Below are 21,440 nucleotides of genomic sequence, written 5' to 3'. Positions count from 1 at the left end.
ACTTTCAACAAGTTGTAAAGACCAGTTAGTGCATGCAGTGCAGCACATCAACAAAAATAATTCATACACAAAAAATCATTGTAAGGAAACACTGTGTGAAAACAAAGGAGTTAACAGCAAACAAGACGTTTGAAGTTGTCCGGTCATGTTTTACTCACATGTTCTGCAGAGTCATCAGTTTCCCACTGAGACAAATCAAGATTGACAGAAAGAGAAGATATAGAATAAAGATTTTAAGTGTGTATCAAACTATGAACTTTTGCTTCAAAATTACTTTAAGGGTATAATCAAATATTGAAGTGTGAAGTAGTGCCTGTAGTAAAAATTTCTTGTTCAATTTGTAATGTTTTCAAATGAAAGTAATTTTTACGTCATGAGAATTAGTTATTTCCTCTCACTCAAAAGCCATACACACATATTTAAATGGCTTCATCCTATTTCAACAGGACTAAAATAAATAAAGATTTTACTGGAAACTAGACAGGTTTTCTTCATGTAGACACAAGGAACTGAAGATGCTGGTTTACAAAAAAAGCACAAAGTGCTGGAATAACTCAGCAGGTCAGGAGGCATCTCTGGAGAACATGGATAGACAATGTTTTGGGTCGGGACCCTTCTTCAGACTTCAGTCCTGACTTAAAACAATTGCCCATCCATATTCTCCAGAGATGCTGTCTGACCTTCTGAGATACTCCAGCATCTTGTGGCAGCTTTTCTCCATGGAGGGATCCTATCTTAAAATGTTCAGCTTAAAATTGATTAATTTTGTTATTTCACTTATTTAACAATTAGATGAGATAATTAAACAATTAGGAGCAATCAGATTTGTGTTGTGCACATCCAAAAATTATGCAACGGTCCAGGTTTCTGCATTGTCAGATTATTGACTCAGGTAAATTTGCTTAAGGGTGCTCTCTGATTACTCCAATGATGCATTTAGATTAAAATATTTTCTCAAAATCATTTAAATATGCTGCTATGAGCTAAGTGGCAAGCTACACATAGTATTGCTATGTAATAATCCCAAAACTGGAAACTTTGACCATACAAGTCATCAGTGAGTTAAATCTTTTAAATTCTAAATAAGGAATGAATGTTTTTAAGTGACTGTCCTGCAATTGTCTGTGAACTCCAATAATATTTCGTTCACCAGTGGAGTTAAAACATTCGGTAAATATTATTCAAAAGATAATATCAATTGGAGAGATTCACACCTTAAAGCATTTTAACATTAATTGAGATTTACAATAAAAGTAATGTTCATTGACTAAGCTGGTTAAATCATGCCCTAAAGACAACGTAATATTCAATATGATTTGAACCTTAAGGATGAATTCCTGATCTCCCACTCTACCTCACAGTGGCCCGTGCTCTTTTAAAAAATTTGCACTTTCTTTGCAGAGGCAACATTATGTTGTGCATTCTTTGATTTCTTTATCTTCTGCAGGAGCTGTTGTACCTGCGTATGGCATGGCATGATTTGCCTGAATAACATGTAAACCATGTGTTTCATTGAAACATGGTCCACGTGGCAATAATAATAACCCAATTATCAATTAGTATGTTTGGACTAAAATGTACTAATTCCTCAGATGTGTTGTTGTACGTATTAATGCCAGGTTGTGATTATGATTGCATTGTGATTTTTGAGATGGGCAACCTACTGAGAAAATGAATAATGAATCTGCATCTTCAAGTGCCATAATTATTGGTCTCAGTGGCTCAGGTGAACATCATGGTATTAATTCAGCAAATGGATTGGGACTTTTAAAACTGAAGAAGTCCAAAGAAGGGTCCCGACCCAAAATTTTGTCTGTCCATTTCCCTCCCCCGATGATGGCTGACCTGCTGAGTTCCTCCAGCAGTTGGTTTTTTACTTATATTAACTATTTGACTGTTTTGGTGATAACCTTTGTCGCAAAAGTATCAGTAAATGACAATGGGATGCATGTCATAGAGAACGTCACAGGCACCAGTGCTGATGCCGTGCTGAAATAATGCAGCATCCCATAGATGCTGCGGATTTTTACAGGTTCCAGCCCATTGTGAAAGCTAAGTTGAGAATGTTAAGTTTTCTTTCAAATTGCGAGAAATTTGAAAAAATGTATTATCTCTAAAGGAAGTGCAATTAATAATGCAACAAAGCCTTTATTGGTTATGGTAGAGGTCTATAGCTTCTTGGATAAGCAAGTAGTGGTATGTTAGATGGAAGCAATCAGCAATGCGCTTACAATCAGATCAGCCATGGATGATAGCAGGCATGAAGGGCTGAGTGGCCTATTCCAGCTCCAAATTTGTATGTGCATGTTTCAGGATTTTACCTCCTCCAAAATTAGCTCTCCGTTTATGGATTTCTGTTTCTTTGAGGAGTTTATTCTCAGTTTTCGTGACGCAGCTGTGTCTGAGCTGAACTGCCAAACGCTGGAAAGTAGGCACCTGGCTTATTTCAAGATTACTGTGATAAAGAGATTTCAGTACTCGTTATCACAGTTGTGGTCATCTGAAAATTTTCCCATTGTGTTAACCGCCTTTTGCTGTAAAGTTCAGGTTCAAACCTAATCTCTCGCACTTCATGCTGATGGAAATTGCCTTTTACTCCGTAACGTGGTCATTGTATGGAGAGGTGGGCATTGAGGTCAATGTGCTTTTATGCTCTTGAAACAGTTGTCTGAGGAAGATGGAGATCACTTGCAAGCAGCCTCTTCCAGAGAGCGCAGTTAATAAAGAGATTCACTTTGGAAGATCCCAAACATACCTGCTCAAAAGCAATTGAATTGTGACTGCCAAAACACATTTTGTTTAAATAATTTCCCTAATGACTCACCAAAGGACATTGAGGAGGCATACTAATATTATTTTAGAAAATAGAAGGAAATAATTTATTTCATTTGGGTAATAACTGCACATTCTGTAAGACTACCAGCTGACAGTTTAAATTGTCACATTCGGCAGAATCAGGTCAGTATTATTCAAAGGGGAACTCTCGAGCATGGTGATGCAATGTGAATTGTTGGAATTGTACTTCAAATCTGACGCACTGGAGAATCCACCACCCTGATCTGAGCTGACTGCCTGACATTTGTGTTTACGGTATTATCATATCATATCATATCATATATATACAGCCGGAAACAGGCCTTTTCGGCCCACCAAGTCCGTGCCGCCCAGCGATCCCCGTACATTAACACTATCCTACACCCACTAGGGACAATTTTTACATTTACCCAGCCAATTAACCTACATACCTGTACGTCTTTGGAGTGTGGGAGGAAACCGAAGATCTCGGAGAAAACCCACGCAGGTCACGGGGAGAACGTACAAACTCCTTACAGTGCAGCACCCGTAGTAAGGATCGAACCTGAGTCTCCAGCGCTGCATTCGCTGTAAAGCAGCAACTCTACCGCTGCGCCACCGTGCCGTGACCAAGGAGCCCGTGATTAAGGGATGGATTCTTATTTAATGCCCCATTTATTCACAAAATGCTGGAGTAACTCAGCAGGTCAGGCAGCATCTCAGGAGAAAAGGAATGGGTGACGTTTCGGGTTGAGACCCTTCTTCAGACTGATGTCAGGGGGGCGGGACAAAGGAAGGATATAGGTGGAGACAGGAAGACAGTGGGAGATCTGGGAAGGGGGAGGGGAAGAGAGGGACAGAGGAACTATCTAAAGTTGGAGAAGTCAATGTTCATACCACTGGGCTGCAAGCTGCCCAGGCGAAATATGAGGTGCTATTCCTCCAATTTCCGGTGGGCCTCACCATGGCACTGGAGGAGGCAAATGACAGAAAGGTCAGACTGGGAATGGGAGGGGGAGTTGGTGCTCAGCCACCGGGAGATCAGATTGGTTAAGGCGGACTGAGCGCAGGTGTTGAGCGAAGCGATCGCCGAGCCTGCGTTTGGTTTCGCCGATGTAAAGAAGTAGACATCTAGAGCAGCGGATGCAATAGATGAGGTTGGAGGAGGTGCAGATGAACCTCTGTCTCACCTGGAAAGACTGTTTGGGTCCTTGGATGGAGTTGAGGGGGGAGGTAAAGGGACAGGTGTTGCATCTCCTGCGGTTGCAGGGGAAAGTGCCTGGGGATGGGGTGGTTTGGGTAGGAAGGGACGAGTAGATCAGGGAGTTACGGAACGGTCTCTGCGGAACGCAGAAAAGAGAGGGGATGGGAAGATATGGTCATTGTTGGGTCCCGCTATAGGTGACGGAAATGTTGGCGGATGATTTGTTGGATACGCTGGCTGGTGGGGTGGAAGGTGAGAACGAGGGGGATTCTGTCCTTGTTAGGAATGCGGGGAGGGGGTGCAAGAGCGGAGCTGTGGGATGTAGAAGAGATCCTAGTGAGAGCCTCATCTATAATGGAAGAGGGGAAGCCCCGTTTCCTGAAGAATGAGGACATCTCTAATGCCCTAGTGTGAAACACCTCATCCCGGGCGCAGATGCGGCGTAGACGGAGGAATTGGGAGTAGGGGATAGACTTTTTGCAGGAGACCAGGTGGGAAGAAGTGTAGTCCAGATAGCTGTGCGAGTCAGTGGGTTTATAGTAGATGTCTCCACCTATATCCTTCCTTTGTCCCGCCCCACTGACATCAGTCTGAAGAAGGGTCTCGACCTGAAACGTCACCCATTCCTACTCTCCTGAGATGCTGCTGACCTGCTGAGTTACTCCAGCATTTTGTGTATAAATACCTTTCATTTGTACCAGCATCTGCAGTTATTTTCTTACACAGACAATGCCCCATTATGTGACCAGAAGGTAATTACTATAAAGGAGCAGCTTAATTGTTGCATCTCAAAATTCTTTCTTTGTGACGTGTCATGTCATCGGAGTCATTTTAATTTTGCAGAACACACCTTCAGTATATTAACTGGTTGTTTTAACCTGTTGTGGTAAAGCTTTTATTCAATTGATTATCATTGGGACTGCACTGGAACCTTTTGAAACCTGACATTTATCTGAAAGGCATCTCCCAACACTTTATGTAGTGTGTGTGTGTGCATATTCATATTCAATTACTGACCACAGTAAATAAAATAAATACGTCACTTTAAACCATTAATTAAAAATAACGGATAATTTGGTCAGTTCATGAGATTCATAACTACCCGAGGTTTAACAGCACAAGTTGGACTTGCCATTAAGTTTGACTTTTCTATTGTATGTACTCACATAGGGAATAGGACATGAAAGATACATTTAAAATTGAAAGTGAAGCTATTTTCTAATCTACATCAATTTGGTGGACATTGTTTGGTGTGTTCAGAATCAAGAGGTACACCTCAGCTGCAACGAATCCAATGCAAATGCCTCATGAACTTACTCATAGAGAGAACTATACATCATCATCATTCTCCCAATCCCCACATTTACCTGGTTAATACACAACATTTCCTCTATCTCCTCCTGTAATCTAAAAAACATTCTTTCCAGCCATCCATCTGACAGAGGCTTGGGTGAAGCCCAGTTTCTTCCAGCTAAATTAAGTTACCGTCTCGTTGTCAACACTTGTCTGCCTCTTGCCTGCCACCTAAGGTTAAGTTCAAAAATAATGCCATTAAATCAAAAGTTATCTTTTGCACAGTATCTTCGATGCAGAAAGTCTCAACCCCTCTCAGAAGAGGAGGAAATTAAGTAGCGTTGATTGGAGAAAGTGAGAGAGTCTTAGACATACAGAAGGCAAGCATGCTCATTGGCTCAACTCCTCCATGTTGATCAAAGTGCTTATATAATGTACAGGTCTACCGCCGATTGTCCAGCAATTGGTGGTCCGGCACCTCCTTTAATCTGGACAAAATTACGAGAGTGCGCTTGAAATCCTCCCCGGATGTCCCCCCGATAATGTGGCGCCTCGGCTGGAACCCCATCGGGACTTCCTCACCGATCGGCAGTTGAATTTGCCTCCGGCAGCCAGAGCTCTGGAACTCCGGCCCAGCTGGATTTGGCAGATCCATTCTCACAGCCAACTTCCATGACCGACTTTGCAGGATGGTATCTCGGCCCCTCGATGTCTGTTCAACTCCTCTCAGAGGCCGTGACCGTTGTGGTTCGGCTAAATGGATAATCCAGAAAGGCTCTGGAACCAAGGGTGCTGAAAAATCGGTGGTGGACCTGTAGTCCCATTTGCCTGCACTTGGCCCATATCCCTCTAAACCTTTCCTCCTCAAGGACCTGTCCAAATGTCTTTCAAATAATGTAATTGTTGAACTGATTTTAAACCATGGAGATGAGGGAGAAGATCAACAACAGAGTTGTTAGCAAGAGAATGCAGAGGTTTGCATTTCTGGTAGCAGCTACCAAGCAATGGTGAGGTTGAGTTTTGAGTGAGCAAACATGTGGCAGTAGGATTCAGCAGCAGAGCTATTGAAATAGTAGTTTTTGGAATTTCAAAGGTTCTGAATCAGACTCTATAACTAAGCATAATCTGGTCAGTTGGAATATGGAACCAGGAAAGAAAATTGTGTTGTGCATCGTTTTTGACGTCAAGCTCAGCTCCCCCCCTGAAACACAATATGACATCAAAATCATCATAGAATCAGGCCCTTTGGCCCAACATGTCCACATCAACCCAATCAACTCCTCTCAGTACAAATCCATTTATAACCTCATATCCTTAATTTTTGTTCTCTCCCCTCCCTGCAGCCCTCCCACTTTTACTTCTGTAATCAAAGAATACAGACTCTGCCTTGATTACACATTCCTTCTCAGTACAAGTGGCGGGTTTGGGGATTGGGGCTGCTCCTCATATGTGAGCACATACAGTAGATTTTTGTAAATCAATTTCAAGGCAATATTGTCCTGGTATTAAAACAGAACAACTGGCAGTTATGAAAAGATAAAATGTAAAGAGGAATTATTGTAAATTTATATTTTTCCATTTTCGATGGAATGTGTTGGAATTGTACAGGCACTAAATCAGCATCAGTGTTTCAGTCAGCCTACCTGTGCATCAGCCAGCATGATGTCCTTGAGCATGGGTTGGCCTCTTGGTTCTCCATGTTCCATCTTTACGTAATGGACCTGGTAGCCCCGTATTTGTCCATGCTGCTTGTTAGGAACGGGTGAACGCCACAACACAGTAATAGCTGTTGAGTTCAAAGCCACTACCTCGACTTTTCGAGGAGGACCACTAGGAACTGGAAGAATACCATTTGATTAAAATAAAAAAAAATGATTACACCCTGTCCCTCCAAACCAGCAGCACAAGGATAGACCGGCTATTTTTTCAAATCAGTAAATTGTGTCCAAAAATGCTCCATAAAGCTGAAAAATGCCTGAGAGGCATCTTTCTAAAACACCAAAAATGTGGAAAAATGTGAAAAACATGGAGGAAAAGGTACAAATACTAAAAACAGAGGAAAAAAAGACAGCCAAGGATAATGCTTTGCATCCAAAGCATCACAAAATGCAAGATTTTTACATCTGATTTTAAAAAACATGATAGCAAAAAGATATTTATCGTGAGAAGAAAAAATGTCAGCTATTCTTGAGGCATGCTTCCAGGACTGGTTGCATTTCACAGACCAACACCTCTTAAAATCCAGTTTAAAAAAATGCACTCACGTTTCAGTGAAATGTCGGTACTCTGACAAGATGTCGTTGCGACTTAAAAAAAATAAATTGAAAAGGATACTACTGGAGGGTCAGATATAAAAAATAACGATCCGCTACGCAAGGTGTGGGAAGGGTCGAAAAAAATGATCAGACAGGGAGGAGATGCCTGTAAACACAGGCCATCTCACTCTTGAGGGTTCTAGAGTCGTGGTCCAAAGGGATGCAAAAAGGAACAGAGGGAGGTCTTCATTGGAACAGAGGACGAGACACGACAGTTAGAGAAAGGTGCAAAAAGGTGTCAGCGATAGGAGAATGGACAGCTGAGAGAGTTGCTGAGTGGTTATAAGTTGCCAACATACCATCCTCATCTGTGCGAATCAATATGGGAGAGCTTTCTGGACCGGGTCCAACATCGGTGTGGGCCGCCATAATGATACGATAGTCAGTCCACTTCTCCAACTGTTCAAGCAAGTACTGTGTGGCATCTGGTGGAATATCCAAGACCTCGGCGGGCGAGCTGTCTTCTCGGCCTTGAGCCGTGTATTTGATGGAGTATTTGGTGATGATGCCGTTCTGGTTCTCCACTGGTGGCGGCAGCCAACTTACCAAAATGCTTGTAGAACTTGGGCTAGTACACTTGATGTCCTGAGGTGGGGCTGATGGCTCTGGTTTTATTTTGGAAGTTGCGTCGAGCACAGGGGGTGAATAGGTGAGGGAATTCCAAAAGAAAATAAAAGAAATACAAACAATGGGAGTATATCCAACAAATTAAAAATAACAAAAATCATAAAACAAAACAGGTATCCAAAGTAAATATGACACCTTGGCTTCGAAAATCAAAGGCAACTCAGAAATAATTTTGAGTAACTTAAAACTAGAAAATGGGAATGATCGTAAGGGAAACAAAATGTTGTAAAATGGAGCCTACAAGTAATATTACCTACCTGTAATTACAGATCTTACATCATGTATATCTCATTAATTCCTCTAATCCTTTTTTATTACCTACCCTTTTTGAACAGCTGCAAACAGCAGGGCGTTTTACCTTCTATTTGAGTTTAAATAATTCTACATTCCAAAGAAAAAGATCTAAGTGAAATACCAGGTACCTACCTACCACACACAAAGAGAGGCTTGTTTACTCTCTGCAAATGGGACCCACCTGCTACTGATGAATGTCACAAACAGCCTGCTTCACTCCGTAAAGGTCAAGTGACAAATGTTTCTGTTTGCCAGTTGAAATTGGTTTCTTTGCATCTTTCTTGCAAATTCTTGCATTTTTAATAATTGTCCAACAAATTATTATTTTATTTCCCTGGGAGCACATTTTCAGCCGGCGCAATATATTATAAGAAACACAATACAATGCTTTGAGTTCCATCTTTTTCTTTAATAGAGGCAGATTTTATTCTTTTATTCCCTTGGTGCTATTGACTATGATTAAAACAGCGTTGAGAGGCAAGCCCAGCTTTCTTAATTCCTAACTGCTTGCAGTAATATGTATGCCTCTGGATAGGTAATGGCAGAACCACATTCTGATTGATATGGATTGCACAGTGCCTTTGGCATCTGAGTGATCATAAGAAGATGCGAAAGTGGGAACCGCAGTCGGTCACTTGGTTCCTCAAGCCTGCCTCGCCATTCAATATGATCAGAGTTCACCTACTTTCTTACAGTTGGCTGGCATAAGAAAGGCAATAGAAAATTCACTGAATGAGAAATCCTCACATGATTCTCAATTAAAACATCTACTCAGCTTCAGGGAGTTTTAAGGGGAGTTTACTGGTGTTGTAGTGAATAATCTGTTTTTACGCAACATGACACTTGGTGACTCTGAAGAGCATGTGCACTCTTGAGGTACTATTTTCTTGCCAAATAAACCTTGAACAATGAAGATAGGACTGATTAAAGTTAGTCCAGTGACTGATCAGATGTCAATAGACAATAGGTGCAGGAGGAGGCCATTCGGCCCTTCGAGCCAGCACCGCCATTCAATGTGATCATGGCTGATCATTCTCAATCAGTACCCCATTCCTGCCTTCTCCCCGTACCCCCTGACTCCGCTATCCTTAAGAGCTCTATCTAGCTCTCTCTTGAATGCATTCAGAGAATTGGCCTCCACTGCCTTCCAGGGCAGAGAATTCCACAGATTCACAACTCTCTGACTGAAAAAGTTTTTCCTCATCTCAGTTCTAAATGGCCCACCCCTTATTCTTAAACTGTGGCCCCTTGTTCTGGACTCCCCCAACATTGGGAACATGTTTCCTGCCTCTAACGTGTCCAACCCCTTAATAATCTTATACGTTTCGATAAGATCCTCTCTCATCCTTCTAAATTCCAATGTCCACCCTAACCCTGACCCTACTTCTGTCATTGACAGTGACCCAGAGGAATTGTCAGTCCTTAACCTCGATTGCATCTTCTCATTTTATATCTGCATCTTGAAAACAAAGTCTGAATAACATGACGATTGTATTCCAAATTATCCTAACTATTGGCAAAAGTGTTATTTGGAAAATCAAATCTGACCCTCGATACTGTTCATTATTAAATGTTACCTGCTCGGTTTGATGTTATGGGTACAAACAGGTTTAAGTCAGATAAACTCTGCATCTGCGCCATGGGACTCATATCTGTAAGTGCATCTAAAAATCAGCTCCATCAGAGAACACCCAGCACCAGAGGTATTACAACAGCCGTTATTGGTATTAAAATAACTTTAAATTATCATTTCATTAAGTGGTGCCCAGAATTCAATATTGTCATTTGACCTTCAGGAGTTTATTGAAAGTAATGACACTGAGAGTATAACAGATAATTCTGCAGTTAGTTGACCTTTACAAGTTTTCTCATTATTCCTTGCACATGAAATGTAGAGCATTATCAGCACCATTTTTTATTTTGAACTGAGAATACTAAAAGTTCAAATCCCTGGTTCATTCCTGCTGATGAACACAAGAAATGCTATTGCTAACTCTTAACTAGAACAAATTTATGAAAAATAGATGGCAAATTAGAAGCCAAATGCAATCCATGTCGTGAAGCATAAATTATTTTGAAGGAACAGATGAAGCACATTTAAGATAAAATTATGCTTAAAGGTGCAACAAAGATCAACTAACTTTGAAACCTGCTATTCATGAGATAAAGTATGTTTTAGTCACTGTAAACATGGACACAACAATCCCACCAGCATGAAAACTAAACCTTTTCAGTCCTGTATGCTTCTTTCCTACTGAAGCCTAACTGTTTTATTGGCACATAGTCGGCTGTTATTGACAGCCTAATCCCATCAGAGGAACAAAGCAAACCAGAAATCAGTCAATTTGTCAACAGAAGAAAACCTACTAGTTTCCATGGTTTGAGCTGAAGTCTGCGCAGTCGAGGCACCAAGGCCGTGCTCAGACCGAGCAGCCAGACGGAACTGGTACACGGTGTTTGGTTTGAGATCCTCTAAAAGGTAGGATGTCTTTGGCTCGAATGTAACGAGTTGCTGAGGAGGGAAGAAGAGATTAGAAAGTACTTTCCACCATGCAGTCTAATTTGTGGAAGATCGAGAATAAAATGACACCATCACACATGTAAACTCTCAGAGTAATGGCCACTCATCAGGTAAACATAACTTACTGTAGCTTACAGGTTAAAGATCCAGTATGGAAACAGGCCCTTCGGCCAACTGAGTCCACACCAGCCATTGATCACCTGTGCACTAGTTCTATCTGACACACTGGGGCGATTTATAGAAGTGAATTAACCTACAAACCTACACGTCTTTGGAATGTGGGAAGAACTGGAGCACCCAGAGAAAACCCACGTGGTCACAGGGAGAACGTTCAAACTCTGCACAGATGGCACCCGTAGTTGGGATCAAACCCGGGTCCGTGGGTGCTGAGAGGCAGCAGCTCTACTGCTGTGCCACCCTTGACATAGTGAAGAATTGACAAATTACCGTTAAAAAAATGACCATCCAAGCTTATACAAAAAATTGTACACTGATTTTGAAAGCTAAATCACAGTCAGATTGAAAGCATGTATTCTGGCCGCACCATACCATCCCAGGATGGGAAAGACCACCTTTTGTTCTGTTTCAACAACAACCTTTATCCTAACCTCAGAATAATACCCAATACTGTATCTGTGTGAAGTTTTAATAACATACCACTAACTTCACAAGTCGTACTAATAAGTGCTAACCCTAACACTAATGAAAGACACCCCAATTATTTGCACAGTGGGGTAAGGGGATGGACACGGTGTGTGAAGGTGAATTGAGGGGAGCTACATGCACTTGCAACACTGAGAGTTGATAATGCTGATTGGTGTTGAACAGAGACCTTGGAGTACAAGTACACACTCCCCTGAAAACGGGAACATAGGTGGACAGGGTGGTGTGGACGGTGTATGGCATGCTTCACTTCATTGGCCATGGCATTGAGTGTGAGCATTAGGAAATCATACTACAAGTACACAAAACATATTTACAAACAAGATATTTAATCTCTTTTTGTCCAGAGGAGGAAGTGATAATGACCCTGCAATGAAAACTAACATCCACGATTGGGAATAAAGAAACTGAATAAAATTGCAGCAAAAGTAGGTACTTTAGTTTAGTTTCGTTTAGAGATACAGTGCAGAAACAGGTCGTTCGGCCCACTGAGCCCGCGCCGACCAGCGATCCCTGTTACACGAGCACACATTACATACTAGAGACAATTTACAAATTTTACCAAGCCAATTAACCTACAAACCTGTACGTCTTTGGAGTGGGGTGGGAAATCGGAGCACCCGGGGAATACTCACACAGGCACGGAGAGAACGTACGAACTCCGTACAAACAGCTCCCGTAGTCAGGATTGAACCCAGGTCTCTGGCACAGTAAGGCAGCAACTCTACTGCATACTGCCCAGCATAGAAAAAAAATGATCTACATCTTCTAAGCAATGAAGCACATTCAGATTGTCACTAGCATTTACTGCAAAGGCATGAACATTGTGAATTCCTTTGTGAAGGGTATTTTCAAGCACTGCCAATCTTCAGTTCTCATAACATTCAGCTGACTGTCCATCTGCTGTTGCCTGGGAAACTGTCTAGCATGCCATGTTGGTTGGGAAAAAGCCCGTGACCAGCTACAAGTAAAATATATATAGGAAAATACAACACAAGTGGTGCTCATTTGTGTCCCTACATTACCTCAACTAGAGATCCACATTATATATATTCTGGGAACAAATAACTGCAGATGCTGGTTATACACAAAATACCACAAAGTGCCGGAGCAACAGGCCAGGCAGCATCTCTGAAGAACATGGATAGGTGACGTTTCAGGTCAGGAACTATCCACTCACCTATCCATGCTCCCCAGAGATGCTGCCTGACCGGCTGAGTTACTCCATCTCTTTGTGGCCTTTCATATATATTCTCCCTTATTTCAAGCTGAACTATCCTTCAGTATCTTAGTGAAGGCTGAATGCTAGTGAGTTCTATGCGATAAATTTTTGCTTCTGGAAAAGAAACGATCGTTTCGGATTTTAATCTTTCCTGAACTGTCTGGGTGTTGAATTAGTTCCTCTGCTGACTGATTCACTGCATTGATCCCGGGTCTCAGATCAGATCCTATCAAGCTTTAAAATCTGGCAGGGATTTGAAAGTGCTTTCCATGCTACCACCCTCCTCCTGCTGTCGGCAAGTGAGTGAAAATGATTTTCAATGCTTGTCACTGCAACACAGTGACTGAAAAACAAAGCAGTGTGGAATTGGAGAACCACGCAATTGATGCACTGAACACTCTTCCTCTAGTCTAATGGTCCCTGTCAGCTGCCTGTGCTCACCAGTGCCAGACTGACAAGGCTGGACCTGGCTCTTTACACAGGCAGATGCTTCATTTTAATACCAATGCGGAAATGTGTCCATTCTGCATGTCAATTCCTAATATAATGCTGCACAAGGTGAATAACACCCATTTACAATGGATTTTCAGGGTTTTGAAGAACTGCCAGATGTACTGGAGATTATGCAGAGGACATAATAAAATAAAATATCATTTTAAAGGTACATTTTACATTTTTAGCGAATTTGCCACTAGTTTCTTTATTGTCTTATTTAACCCTTTATACTATTATCTTTTTGGAATGAGTGGGTCTGGAGATGCAAATTTGTTTATTGGTAGAAAAGTAAACTGCCGGGGATTAATGTAAAAAACATTAGGTGAGCTCAGAGATGTAGATTTACATTTCGATTTCTTTGCCTTGGTTAGCAGAAGAGTAGAGACTATTGTGCAGGAAGGAATTGCAGATGCTGGTTTACACCGAAGATATACACACAAAATGCTGGAGTAACTCAATGGGTCAGGGAAGCATCTCTGGAGAAAAGGAATTGGTGATGTTTCGGGTTGAGACCCCACTGACAGAAGTGGACTACTCTCTCAATTTGGTGGTAGGTGAGTGTTGGTTCTTTGTTCCAGAAGAACCGGGAAACCAAACCTAATGATAAGACCAAGACAAGTAGAATCTTGCCTAACAAATATTTCTGGGCAACATCTCTGTCAAAGATGGTGTCTGTTGCATCAGTGAAAAAAGATCACTCACATTCCCTAAAGCATAATCCAGGCACATCATTATAATACACCCCAATTACCTTAGACAGATATTTACATTTTTGGGGACTGAATTACTAATAGATGAGAATGGCTACTAAAAATCATTAAGTTATTTAAAAATAATATGCAGGGAGACAGCAGTGATCGCATTCACTTGCATTTACTGGTATGATGGGTAGGATAAAGAGCACATCTCCACATTATGGGCCTCAATATTTGACTTGTACTACGGTGAAATAAGGTCTGGCTAGGTTGTCTCTCTTTCTATGGGTGAAACAAGGATAAATGTTTCTGCAGCATTCTCAACGTCTTCACTTTCTTCAAGGCCCTGCTGAATGGTTTTCCTATTGACAGACCCTGGTTGTTCTGATCCCATTTCAATTCTAATCTTCATTACCACCTCTACTATTCTGATAACCAAAGCATGGAAATATAAATATAAACCTACAGAAGTGGGGTTTTTTTCTTAATCATTGGTGACAATAAGAAACAGAGAACTTTCAGAGGAAAATTGAAGATCTAGTCATCTAAAGTTCATTTAGTCTAATTGCCTGTGCTTGCATTGGCACCTGCCCTAGCAATAGGGCAGCATGGTGGCAGAGCTGCTTAAGCTGCTGCCTCACTGTACGAAAGACCCGGGTTCGATCCTGACCTCGGGTCCTGTCTGTGCGGAGCTTGCATGCTTGCCCTCTAGCCAAGTGTGTTTCCTCCCAGGTGCTCCAGTTTCCTCCCATGGGCCAAAGACGTGCAGCTTTGTAGGTTAATTGGCCTCGGTAGAAAATTGCCACTAGTGTGTAGAGAGTGGATGTGAAAGTGGGAAAAGATGGAACTGGCATTAGCAGTGTTCATTGACCAGTGCGGATTTGGTGGGGCCAAATGGTTTGTTTCCATGCTGTATCTCTAAACTGAACTCTATCGCGGATAACAGTCTTGTTCAAAGTCTGGGTCATGAAAGAGGCAGAGGTAATACCGTGCGAATGGCTGGATGGATTCTTAAACAAACTTTGAATGGTATATGCCAGGTGTAGCTGGAGACTTGGCTTCACCTCCTGGCAGGCATGCTTCAGCGCAGACGTATGGTGAACCACTGTTGGTGCAAAATCCCATGCCTCATAAGCCCACAACATCAGCAGCCAGGCACAGCTTGGGCGATTGCTGCTCGGTAGGTTCCCAACTTGCATTGTGGCTTTCATTTTCCCTTCTTCCTTTACAGCTGCAAAATGGACTGAGGTGCCCTTTGAGACTCATCAAAGGCATGCACAAACCTTTTGCACACTCATTACTTGTGCACTCACGTGACCCGTTGTTACTGGTACTTGAGACTACACCCATGAGTTGTTGATAAAATGTTCTAAAGGGAGAGGTATTGAAATGGACATGAACAAAAAATGGTTTCCCTGAAATTGACACCAAGCGGGCATCAGAAATACTCAAATGTAACCCCCAAAACCGAGAGAAATTTCATTTCGATCTCACTCTAATTTCTCATATTTGTGACCACTTACATGAAAGTGACCAGTGGAATGGAACAGTTGAAGGACAGTATTCTGTTGTACACGGGTCGCAAGCTCTAGGATGATGTACTGTTCCCATTAAATGACATGCGTGATAATGGCAATGTTTAACTTGTGAGTTGAGACTAAGTTTTGATTTTAAAATAAGTGAGTCTTCACAAAATAATTATTGCACTGAACTGCTCCCTATGTACTGTAGTCGCCTTCTACACTTTACTTATGTATTTATTTTTTTATTTTTTTATTATTTACTACTTTTTCCCCCCATTGTTTATTTTTCTGATGTTGTTTTTATAAACATGCCTGCCCATATTGTTTGTATAATACTCAAATGTTCTGTTTTGTACATTTGGAAAAAATGAGCTTGGATATGGCAACATAATCTGTACCCATTTTTTGATGGCTCAATAAAGATATTTAATTTAAAATAAGTGCCATTTTAAATTATTCTCATAACATCCCCCCCCCCCCCGTTTTCAGTAGCAACTATGAGAAATCATAATGTGTCTTACCTCTTGGCCATCCTCTCCCTCTAAGTAATGCAACTCGTATCTGATAATGGTGTCTTGCCGTGGCGACGTCCACGATAGCATTATGCTTGTGTCTGATTTTGGTTCTGCCTTGAAGTTATTTGGTTGGCTTGGAACTTGAAAAAAGAAAAGAAAAAAATCTGATTTAATGGACTAATAATGCTTGTCTCTGCTGGAAGATAGTAGATCGGTAGTAATCAAATCCTCTATCTGTAGAGGCAAATCAAAGGCCATTAAGTAAAGTAAACACTAGCCAAACCATTAACAAGGCTTAAAGGCCAATTTTACTTCCCATGTATTAACATTTCATTACAAAGCTAATTTCCGTTAAAAATATACACTTGTGCCCTCATAGATTTCCCGCAGTACTGGTCAGGACCAAATATTGCTGGAGAATGCAGGATTTGAAGCAGAGATAACTGGATCAAGGTGCACAGATTTAGGATAATCATTAAATAAATATGTGAAATATGTGACTTGATATTGAATTCAGACAGCATCATTCCATAGCTTTATGATATTGATTTTTATATTACTGTCTGTGCCACACCAAAGTAACCTGGAAACCAGGATGGTGGGAGAATAAGGAACTAAGAAAGCACACGGAGACACAAAGAACTGCAGATGCTGGTTTACAAAAAATGACACAAAGTGCTGGAGTAACTCAGCAGGTAAGGCAGCATCTCTGGAGAACATAGATAGGTAACGTTTTGAGTTGGAACCCTTCTTCACACCTGAAAAAGTTTGGATTCCAACCCGTAACATCACCTATCCATGTTCTACAGAGATGCTGCCTCACTTGCTGAGTTACTCCAGCACTTAGTTTTTTTTTAAACAAAGTACATACATTAATATGTGTAGGAAGGGACTGGTTTAAACTGAAGAGAGTCACAAAATGCTGGAGTAACTCAGCGGGACAGGCAGCATCTCTGGTGAGAAGGAATGGGTGACGTTTCAGGTTGAGACCCTTCTTCAGACTGAAGATGGGTCTCGACCCGAAACGTCATCCATTCTTCTCTCCAGAGATGCTGCCTGTCCCGCTGAGTAACTCCAACAATTTGTGTCCACATACATTAATATAATGCATCTCACATGCATGAACAACAGAAACAAATGTTTTTATAAATTGTAATTTTTTTTAAAGCTATTAAGATGGGTGAACTGGGTGCAATTCCCATAATAATCATAGAGTTGAACAACAGACCTGCCCTTCAGTTCACCACAATTATATCAACCTTTTCGTTGATCTACACTAATCCTATTTGCTCATACAAGGACTGTATCCTTATGATAATCTCTTCATATAATGATTGAATCATTGAATAGGGAGAGTTCATCAAGCGAAAACAAGAATTTTACTGTTCATAAAAATGTATGCACTGTGATTTTTTTCCTATGGTTTCTACAACAATTTTGTAGAATTGTGCAGGAAGCACAAGTTTTTCACGCTAAAAATATTTAGTGTGAGAGCTATGAGAATGAATTAGTACTTTTTTGGAATTCATATCATCCTGAGAACTGCCAGATCAGGCCACAGCTTCCTCTACTCAGTCAGTCAACTGAACCTTCACCAGCAAATCCAAAGCAAATGGGGTTTGAGAGTGCGATTGAATTTGTAGGAGTGCTGTTGGGGATGAGGGCAGCTAAAATGGAAACACGAGATATGTATATTGCACAAATATGTTATGTGATTTCCTGGATAGAAATTCAACTTTGCTCCATGGAACCATGTTGATTATCATGTATTTCTTCTTTGATGTTCAGCTCCATTAAATTCAGATTGTTTGGTCATGCAACAGCGGGAAGAAGGCAAGGGAAAGGGGACATTTTGCATTGCTTTGTTGTGTGGGAAGATGCTATAGGAGGAGGAGTGAGTATTCATGGAGATGAAACAGGAGGAACCTGTCATAATGCTTAAAGGGGAAAAAAGATTTTACATTCAATGCCCCAAATATTCATTTCAAGTCAACTACGTGTACTTACAATGTAACTCATGCTTACATAATGGATTCTGGAATTCTGCGGAGATCAAATGCAGCTTGGCTGATCGCTTTGTACAACATCTCCACCCAGTCATCTGTCTCTTTAATTCTTTGTCCCACTCCCACCCTAACCTTTCTGCCTTTGACTTCCTCATATCACAAAGCTCAGTGCGATCTCAAGCAATTGCAATTCACAGTCAAACTTCATACATTACAGCCTTCTGGACAATACGTTGTCTTCAACAAATTCAGATTATTGGTATTTAAAGTGTAAATTTCAAGAATTCCTTTGATAATTGCAAATTATTGTTCTGCACATTTTCAACCTGTTGGCTTAAATTACCTTATGCTATCGGTCCTGGTATTCCCCCCCCCCCCCCCCCCCCCCGCCCCTCACAGTCATTGTTTTATTTTCTTATCTCCTGCCTCTCACCTCTTTCTCTGCATCTTAAACCTATTATTCTGATAGAGACCTTATAATGCACCTCAGTAAAAGGTCGTGGTGCTGTGATCAAATTACCAAACCAATAATCCATCCATTTCCCTCCAGTCGCTGCCTGAGCCGCTTATTTCTTCCAGCACTTTGTGTTTTGCAAATAATCTGGAGGCCAACGACAAAAAAATTCAGTTTGAAGAATGGTCTCGACCTGAAACGTCACCTATCCATGTTCCCCAGAAAGGCTGCCTGACTCGCTGAGTTACTCCAGCACTTTATGTCCTTTTGTGTATTAACCAGCATCTGCAGTTCTTTGTTTCTCAAAAAAAAACAGAGAGCTGAATTAAAATCCTACGATGGCAGCTGTGGAATTTAAGTTCTGTTCATAATAATTTAAAATAAAGACAAGGTGGTCAGTTGTAACAATGACTGTGAAACCAAAAGGCTACCATAAAAACCCATCTGTTTCCTTAATGTTCAATTGGGGAGGATATTTTTCCTCCTTATCTTACTCCAGAGCCACAGCAACACAGTTGGCTCTTAAACAGCTATTGAAATGACCTGACAAATCATTCTGTTCAGGGGCAATTAAACATGGGTAATAAATGCTTACTTACAAATTTGACTTTCCATGTGGGGCTTAAAAGGGGCTACATAGAAGAGCAGTATTTGGGCAAGAACCTGCCATTGGAAGGATAATAATACACATTACTCTGACTGGAACCAATCCTTAGGAAGAATGGAAAACTCTCATGAAGAACAATTGAAAATTGATAAGACATATACCATTGAAGCAGAGAACACAATTTTGAAAGATTGAAAGATACGGCATGAAAACAGGCCTTTAGACCTACTGAGTCCACACTGACCATCGGTCACCCTGTTCACACTAGTTCTTTGTTATTCCACTTTCGCAACCATTCCCTATGAAATTTACAGAGACCAATTAACCTGCAAACCTGCACGTCCTTGGGATGTGGGAGGAAACTGGAGCACATGGAGGAAACCCACGCGGTCATAGGGAGAATGTTCAAATTCTGTACAGACAGGACCTGAAATCAGGACAGTCAACAGTAAACAACTAACTAAGTGTTTTAAGTGTGCACTGATTTAAAGGCTGCATTCCGACTGATGGGAGAGCAACTTCCAAGGAAATCTGCCGACACCAGTGATCAGGGTGAGATCAACTCCTCCATGGAATCACTGGTCAGTTTCCAGAGAATGACAAAAGATAGACACAAAATGCTGGAGTAACTCAAAGGGTCAAGCAGGATCTCTAGAGAAAAGGAATAGGTGACATTTCGAGTCAGAACCCTTCTTCAGATGAGAGAATTGCATACAAGTTTAAGTTGCAGGGGATCAGTCCTTCAGGTGTGCAATATCTTTAATGTACAGACATGTAATGTAATCGTTGGGTATTAATAGTGAGGTTGCAAGATGGATTCAACAATGGCTGAATGGGAGATACCAGAGGGTAATGGTTGACAATTGTATGTCAGGTTGGAGGCCAGTGTCTAGTGGAGTACCCCAAGGATCTGTGTTGGGTCCACTGTTGTTTGTCATTTACATTAATGATCTGGATGATGGTGTGGCAAATTGGATTAGTAAATATGCAGATGATACTAAGATAGGTGGTGTAGTTAATAATGAAGTAGAGTTTCAAAATCTACAGAGAGACTTGGGCCTTTTGGAAGGGCGGGCTGAAAGATGGCAGATGGAGTTTAATGCTGATAAGTGTGAGGTGCTGCATTTTGGTAGGACAAATCAAAATAGGACGTACAGGGTAAATGGTAGGGAATTGAGGAATGCAGTGGAACAGAGGGATCTGGGAATAACTGTGCATTGTTCCCTGAAGGTGGAATCTCATGTGGATAGGGTGGTGAAGAAGGCGTTTGGTATGCTTGCCTGTATAAATCAGAGCATCGAATATAGAAGTTGCGATGTAATGTTAAAATTGGTGAGGCCGAATCTGGAGTATGGTGTGCAGTTCTGGTCGCCAAATTATAGGAAGGATGTCGACAAAATGGAGAGGGTACAGAGGAGATTTACTAGAATGTTGCCAGGGTTTCAGCACTTAAGTTACAGAGAGAGGTTGAACAGGTTGGGTCTTTATTCTTTGGTGCGTAGAAGGTTGAGGGGGGACTTGATAGAGGTTTTAAAAAATTTAAGAGGGACGGACAGAGTTGACGTGGGTAGGCTTTTCCCTTTGAGAGTGGGGAAGATTCCAACAAGGGGACATAGCTTCAGAATTGAGGGACAAAAGTTTAGGGGTAACATGAGGGGTAACTTCTTTACTCAGAGGGTGGTGGCTGTATGGAATGGGCTTCCGGTGGAAGTGGTGGAGGCAGGCTCGATTTTATTATTTAAGAGTAAATTGGATAGGTATATGGATGAGGGGATTAGAGGGTTATGGTCTGAGAGCAGGTAGATGAGACTAGGTCAGAGAGAGTGGTCGGCGTGGACTGGTAGGGCCGAACGGGCCTGTTTCCGTGCTGTGGTTGTTATATGGTTATATGGTTATATGGTTATATGTGTCAGTTCCTGCTTACTGTCAATATTGGTGACTTTGACAATAAATGCTTTACAGACATTCGTTCTTAAACACTTGCACTCACCATGCTATATAATAGCATGATTGCTACTGTATATTTTGCTCTGCAAACCTTGACTGAATTTCAGAGGTACAGCACAATGCACTAATGTGCTGATGTAGCACGTTTAGCACTACAAACTGATGATGAATGTGCAGACAATATATAACTGTATTGTGCTTAGTACCATGGAGGTGCAATAAGTAAATATAAGGCTAACTGAATGTTGAGCTTCATTGCAAGAGAG

The 21,440-nt window shown here is 41.3% G+C and overlaps 1 protein-coding gene across 29 annotated transcripts in view; it reads right to left on the bottom strand.

Moving 5' to 3' along the window:
* LOC144591791 (receptor-type tyrosine-protein phosphatase delta-like) overlaps nt 1-21,440 on the bottom strand; it is a 1,768,335-nt gene that overhangs the window by 137,806 nt on the left and 1,609,089 nt on the right. For 11 of the 29 annotated variants that reach the window (XM_078395814.1, XM_078395847.1, XM_078395838.1 and 8 more), the window contains 5 exons: nt 16,167-16,300; nt 10,894-11,038; nt 7,905-8,210; nt 6,934-7,127; nt 159-185 (listed from right to left, as the gene is read on the bottom strand). In XM_078395814.1, coding sequence (XP_078251940.1) covers nt 159-185; nt 6,934-7,127; nt 7,905-8,210; nt 10,894-11,038; nt 16,167-16,300 — 806 coding nt within the window. The remainder of the gene's footprint in view (nt 1-158; nt 186-6,933; nt 7,128-7,904; nt 8,211-10,893; nt 11,039-16,166; nt 16,301-21,440) is intronic. The other 18 variants (XM_078395916.1, XM_078395919.1, XM_078395917.1 and 15 more) reach the window with 4 other exon arrangements.

This window comes from Rhinoraja longicauda, chromosome 3, assembly GCF_053455715.1.
Source record: "Rhinoraja longicauda isolate Sanriku21f chromosome 3, sRhiLon1.1, whole genome shotgun sequence".
Lineage (NCBI taxonomy): Eukaryota > Metazoa > Chordata > Chondrichthyes > Rajiformes > Arhynchobatidae > Rhinoraja > Rhinoraja longicauda.
Note: the sequence above shows the minus strand (reverse complement) of the source record. Positions and strands in the feature narration are given on the sequence as shown.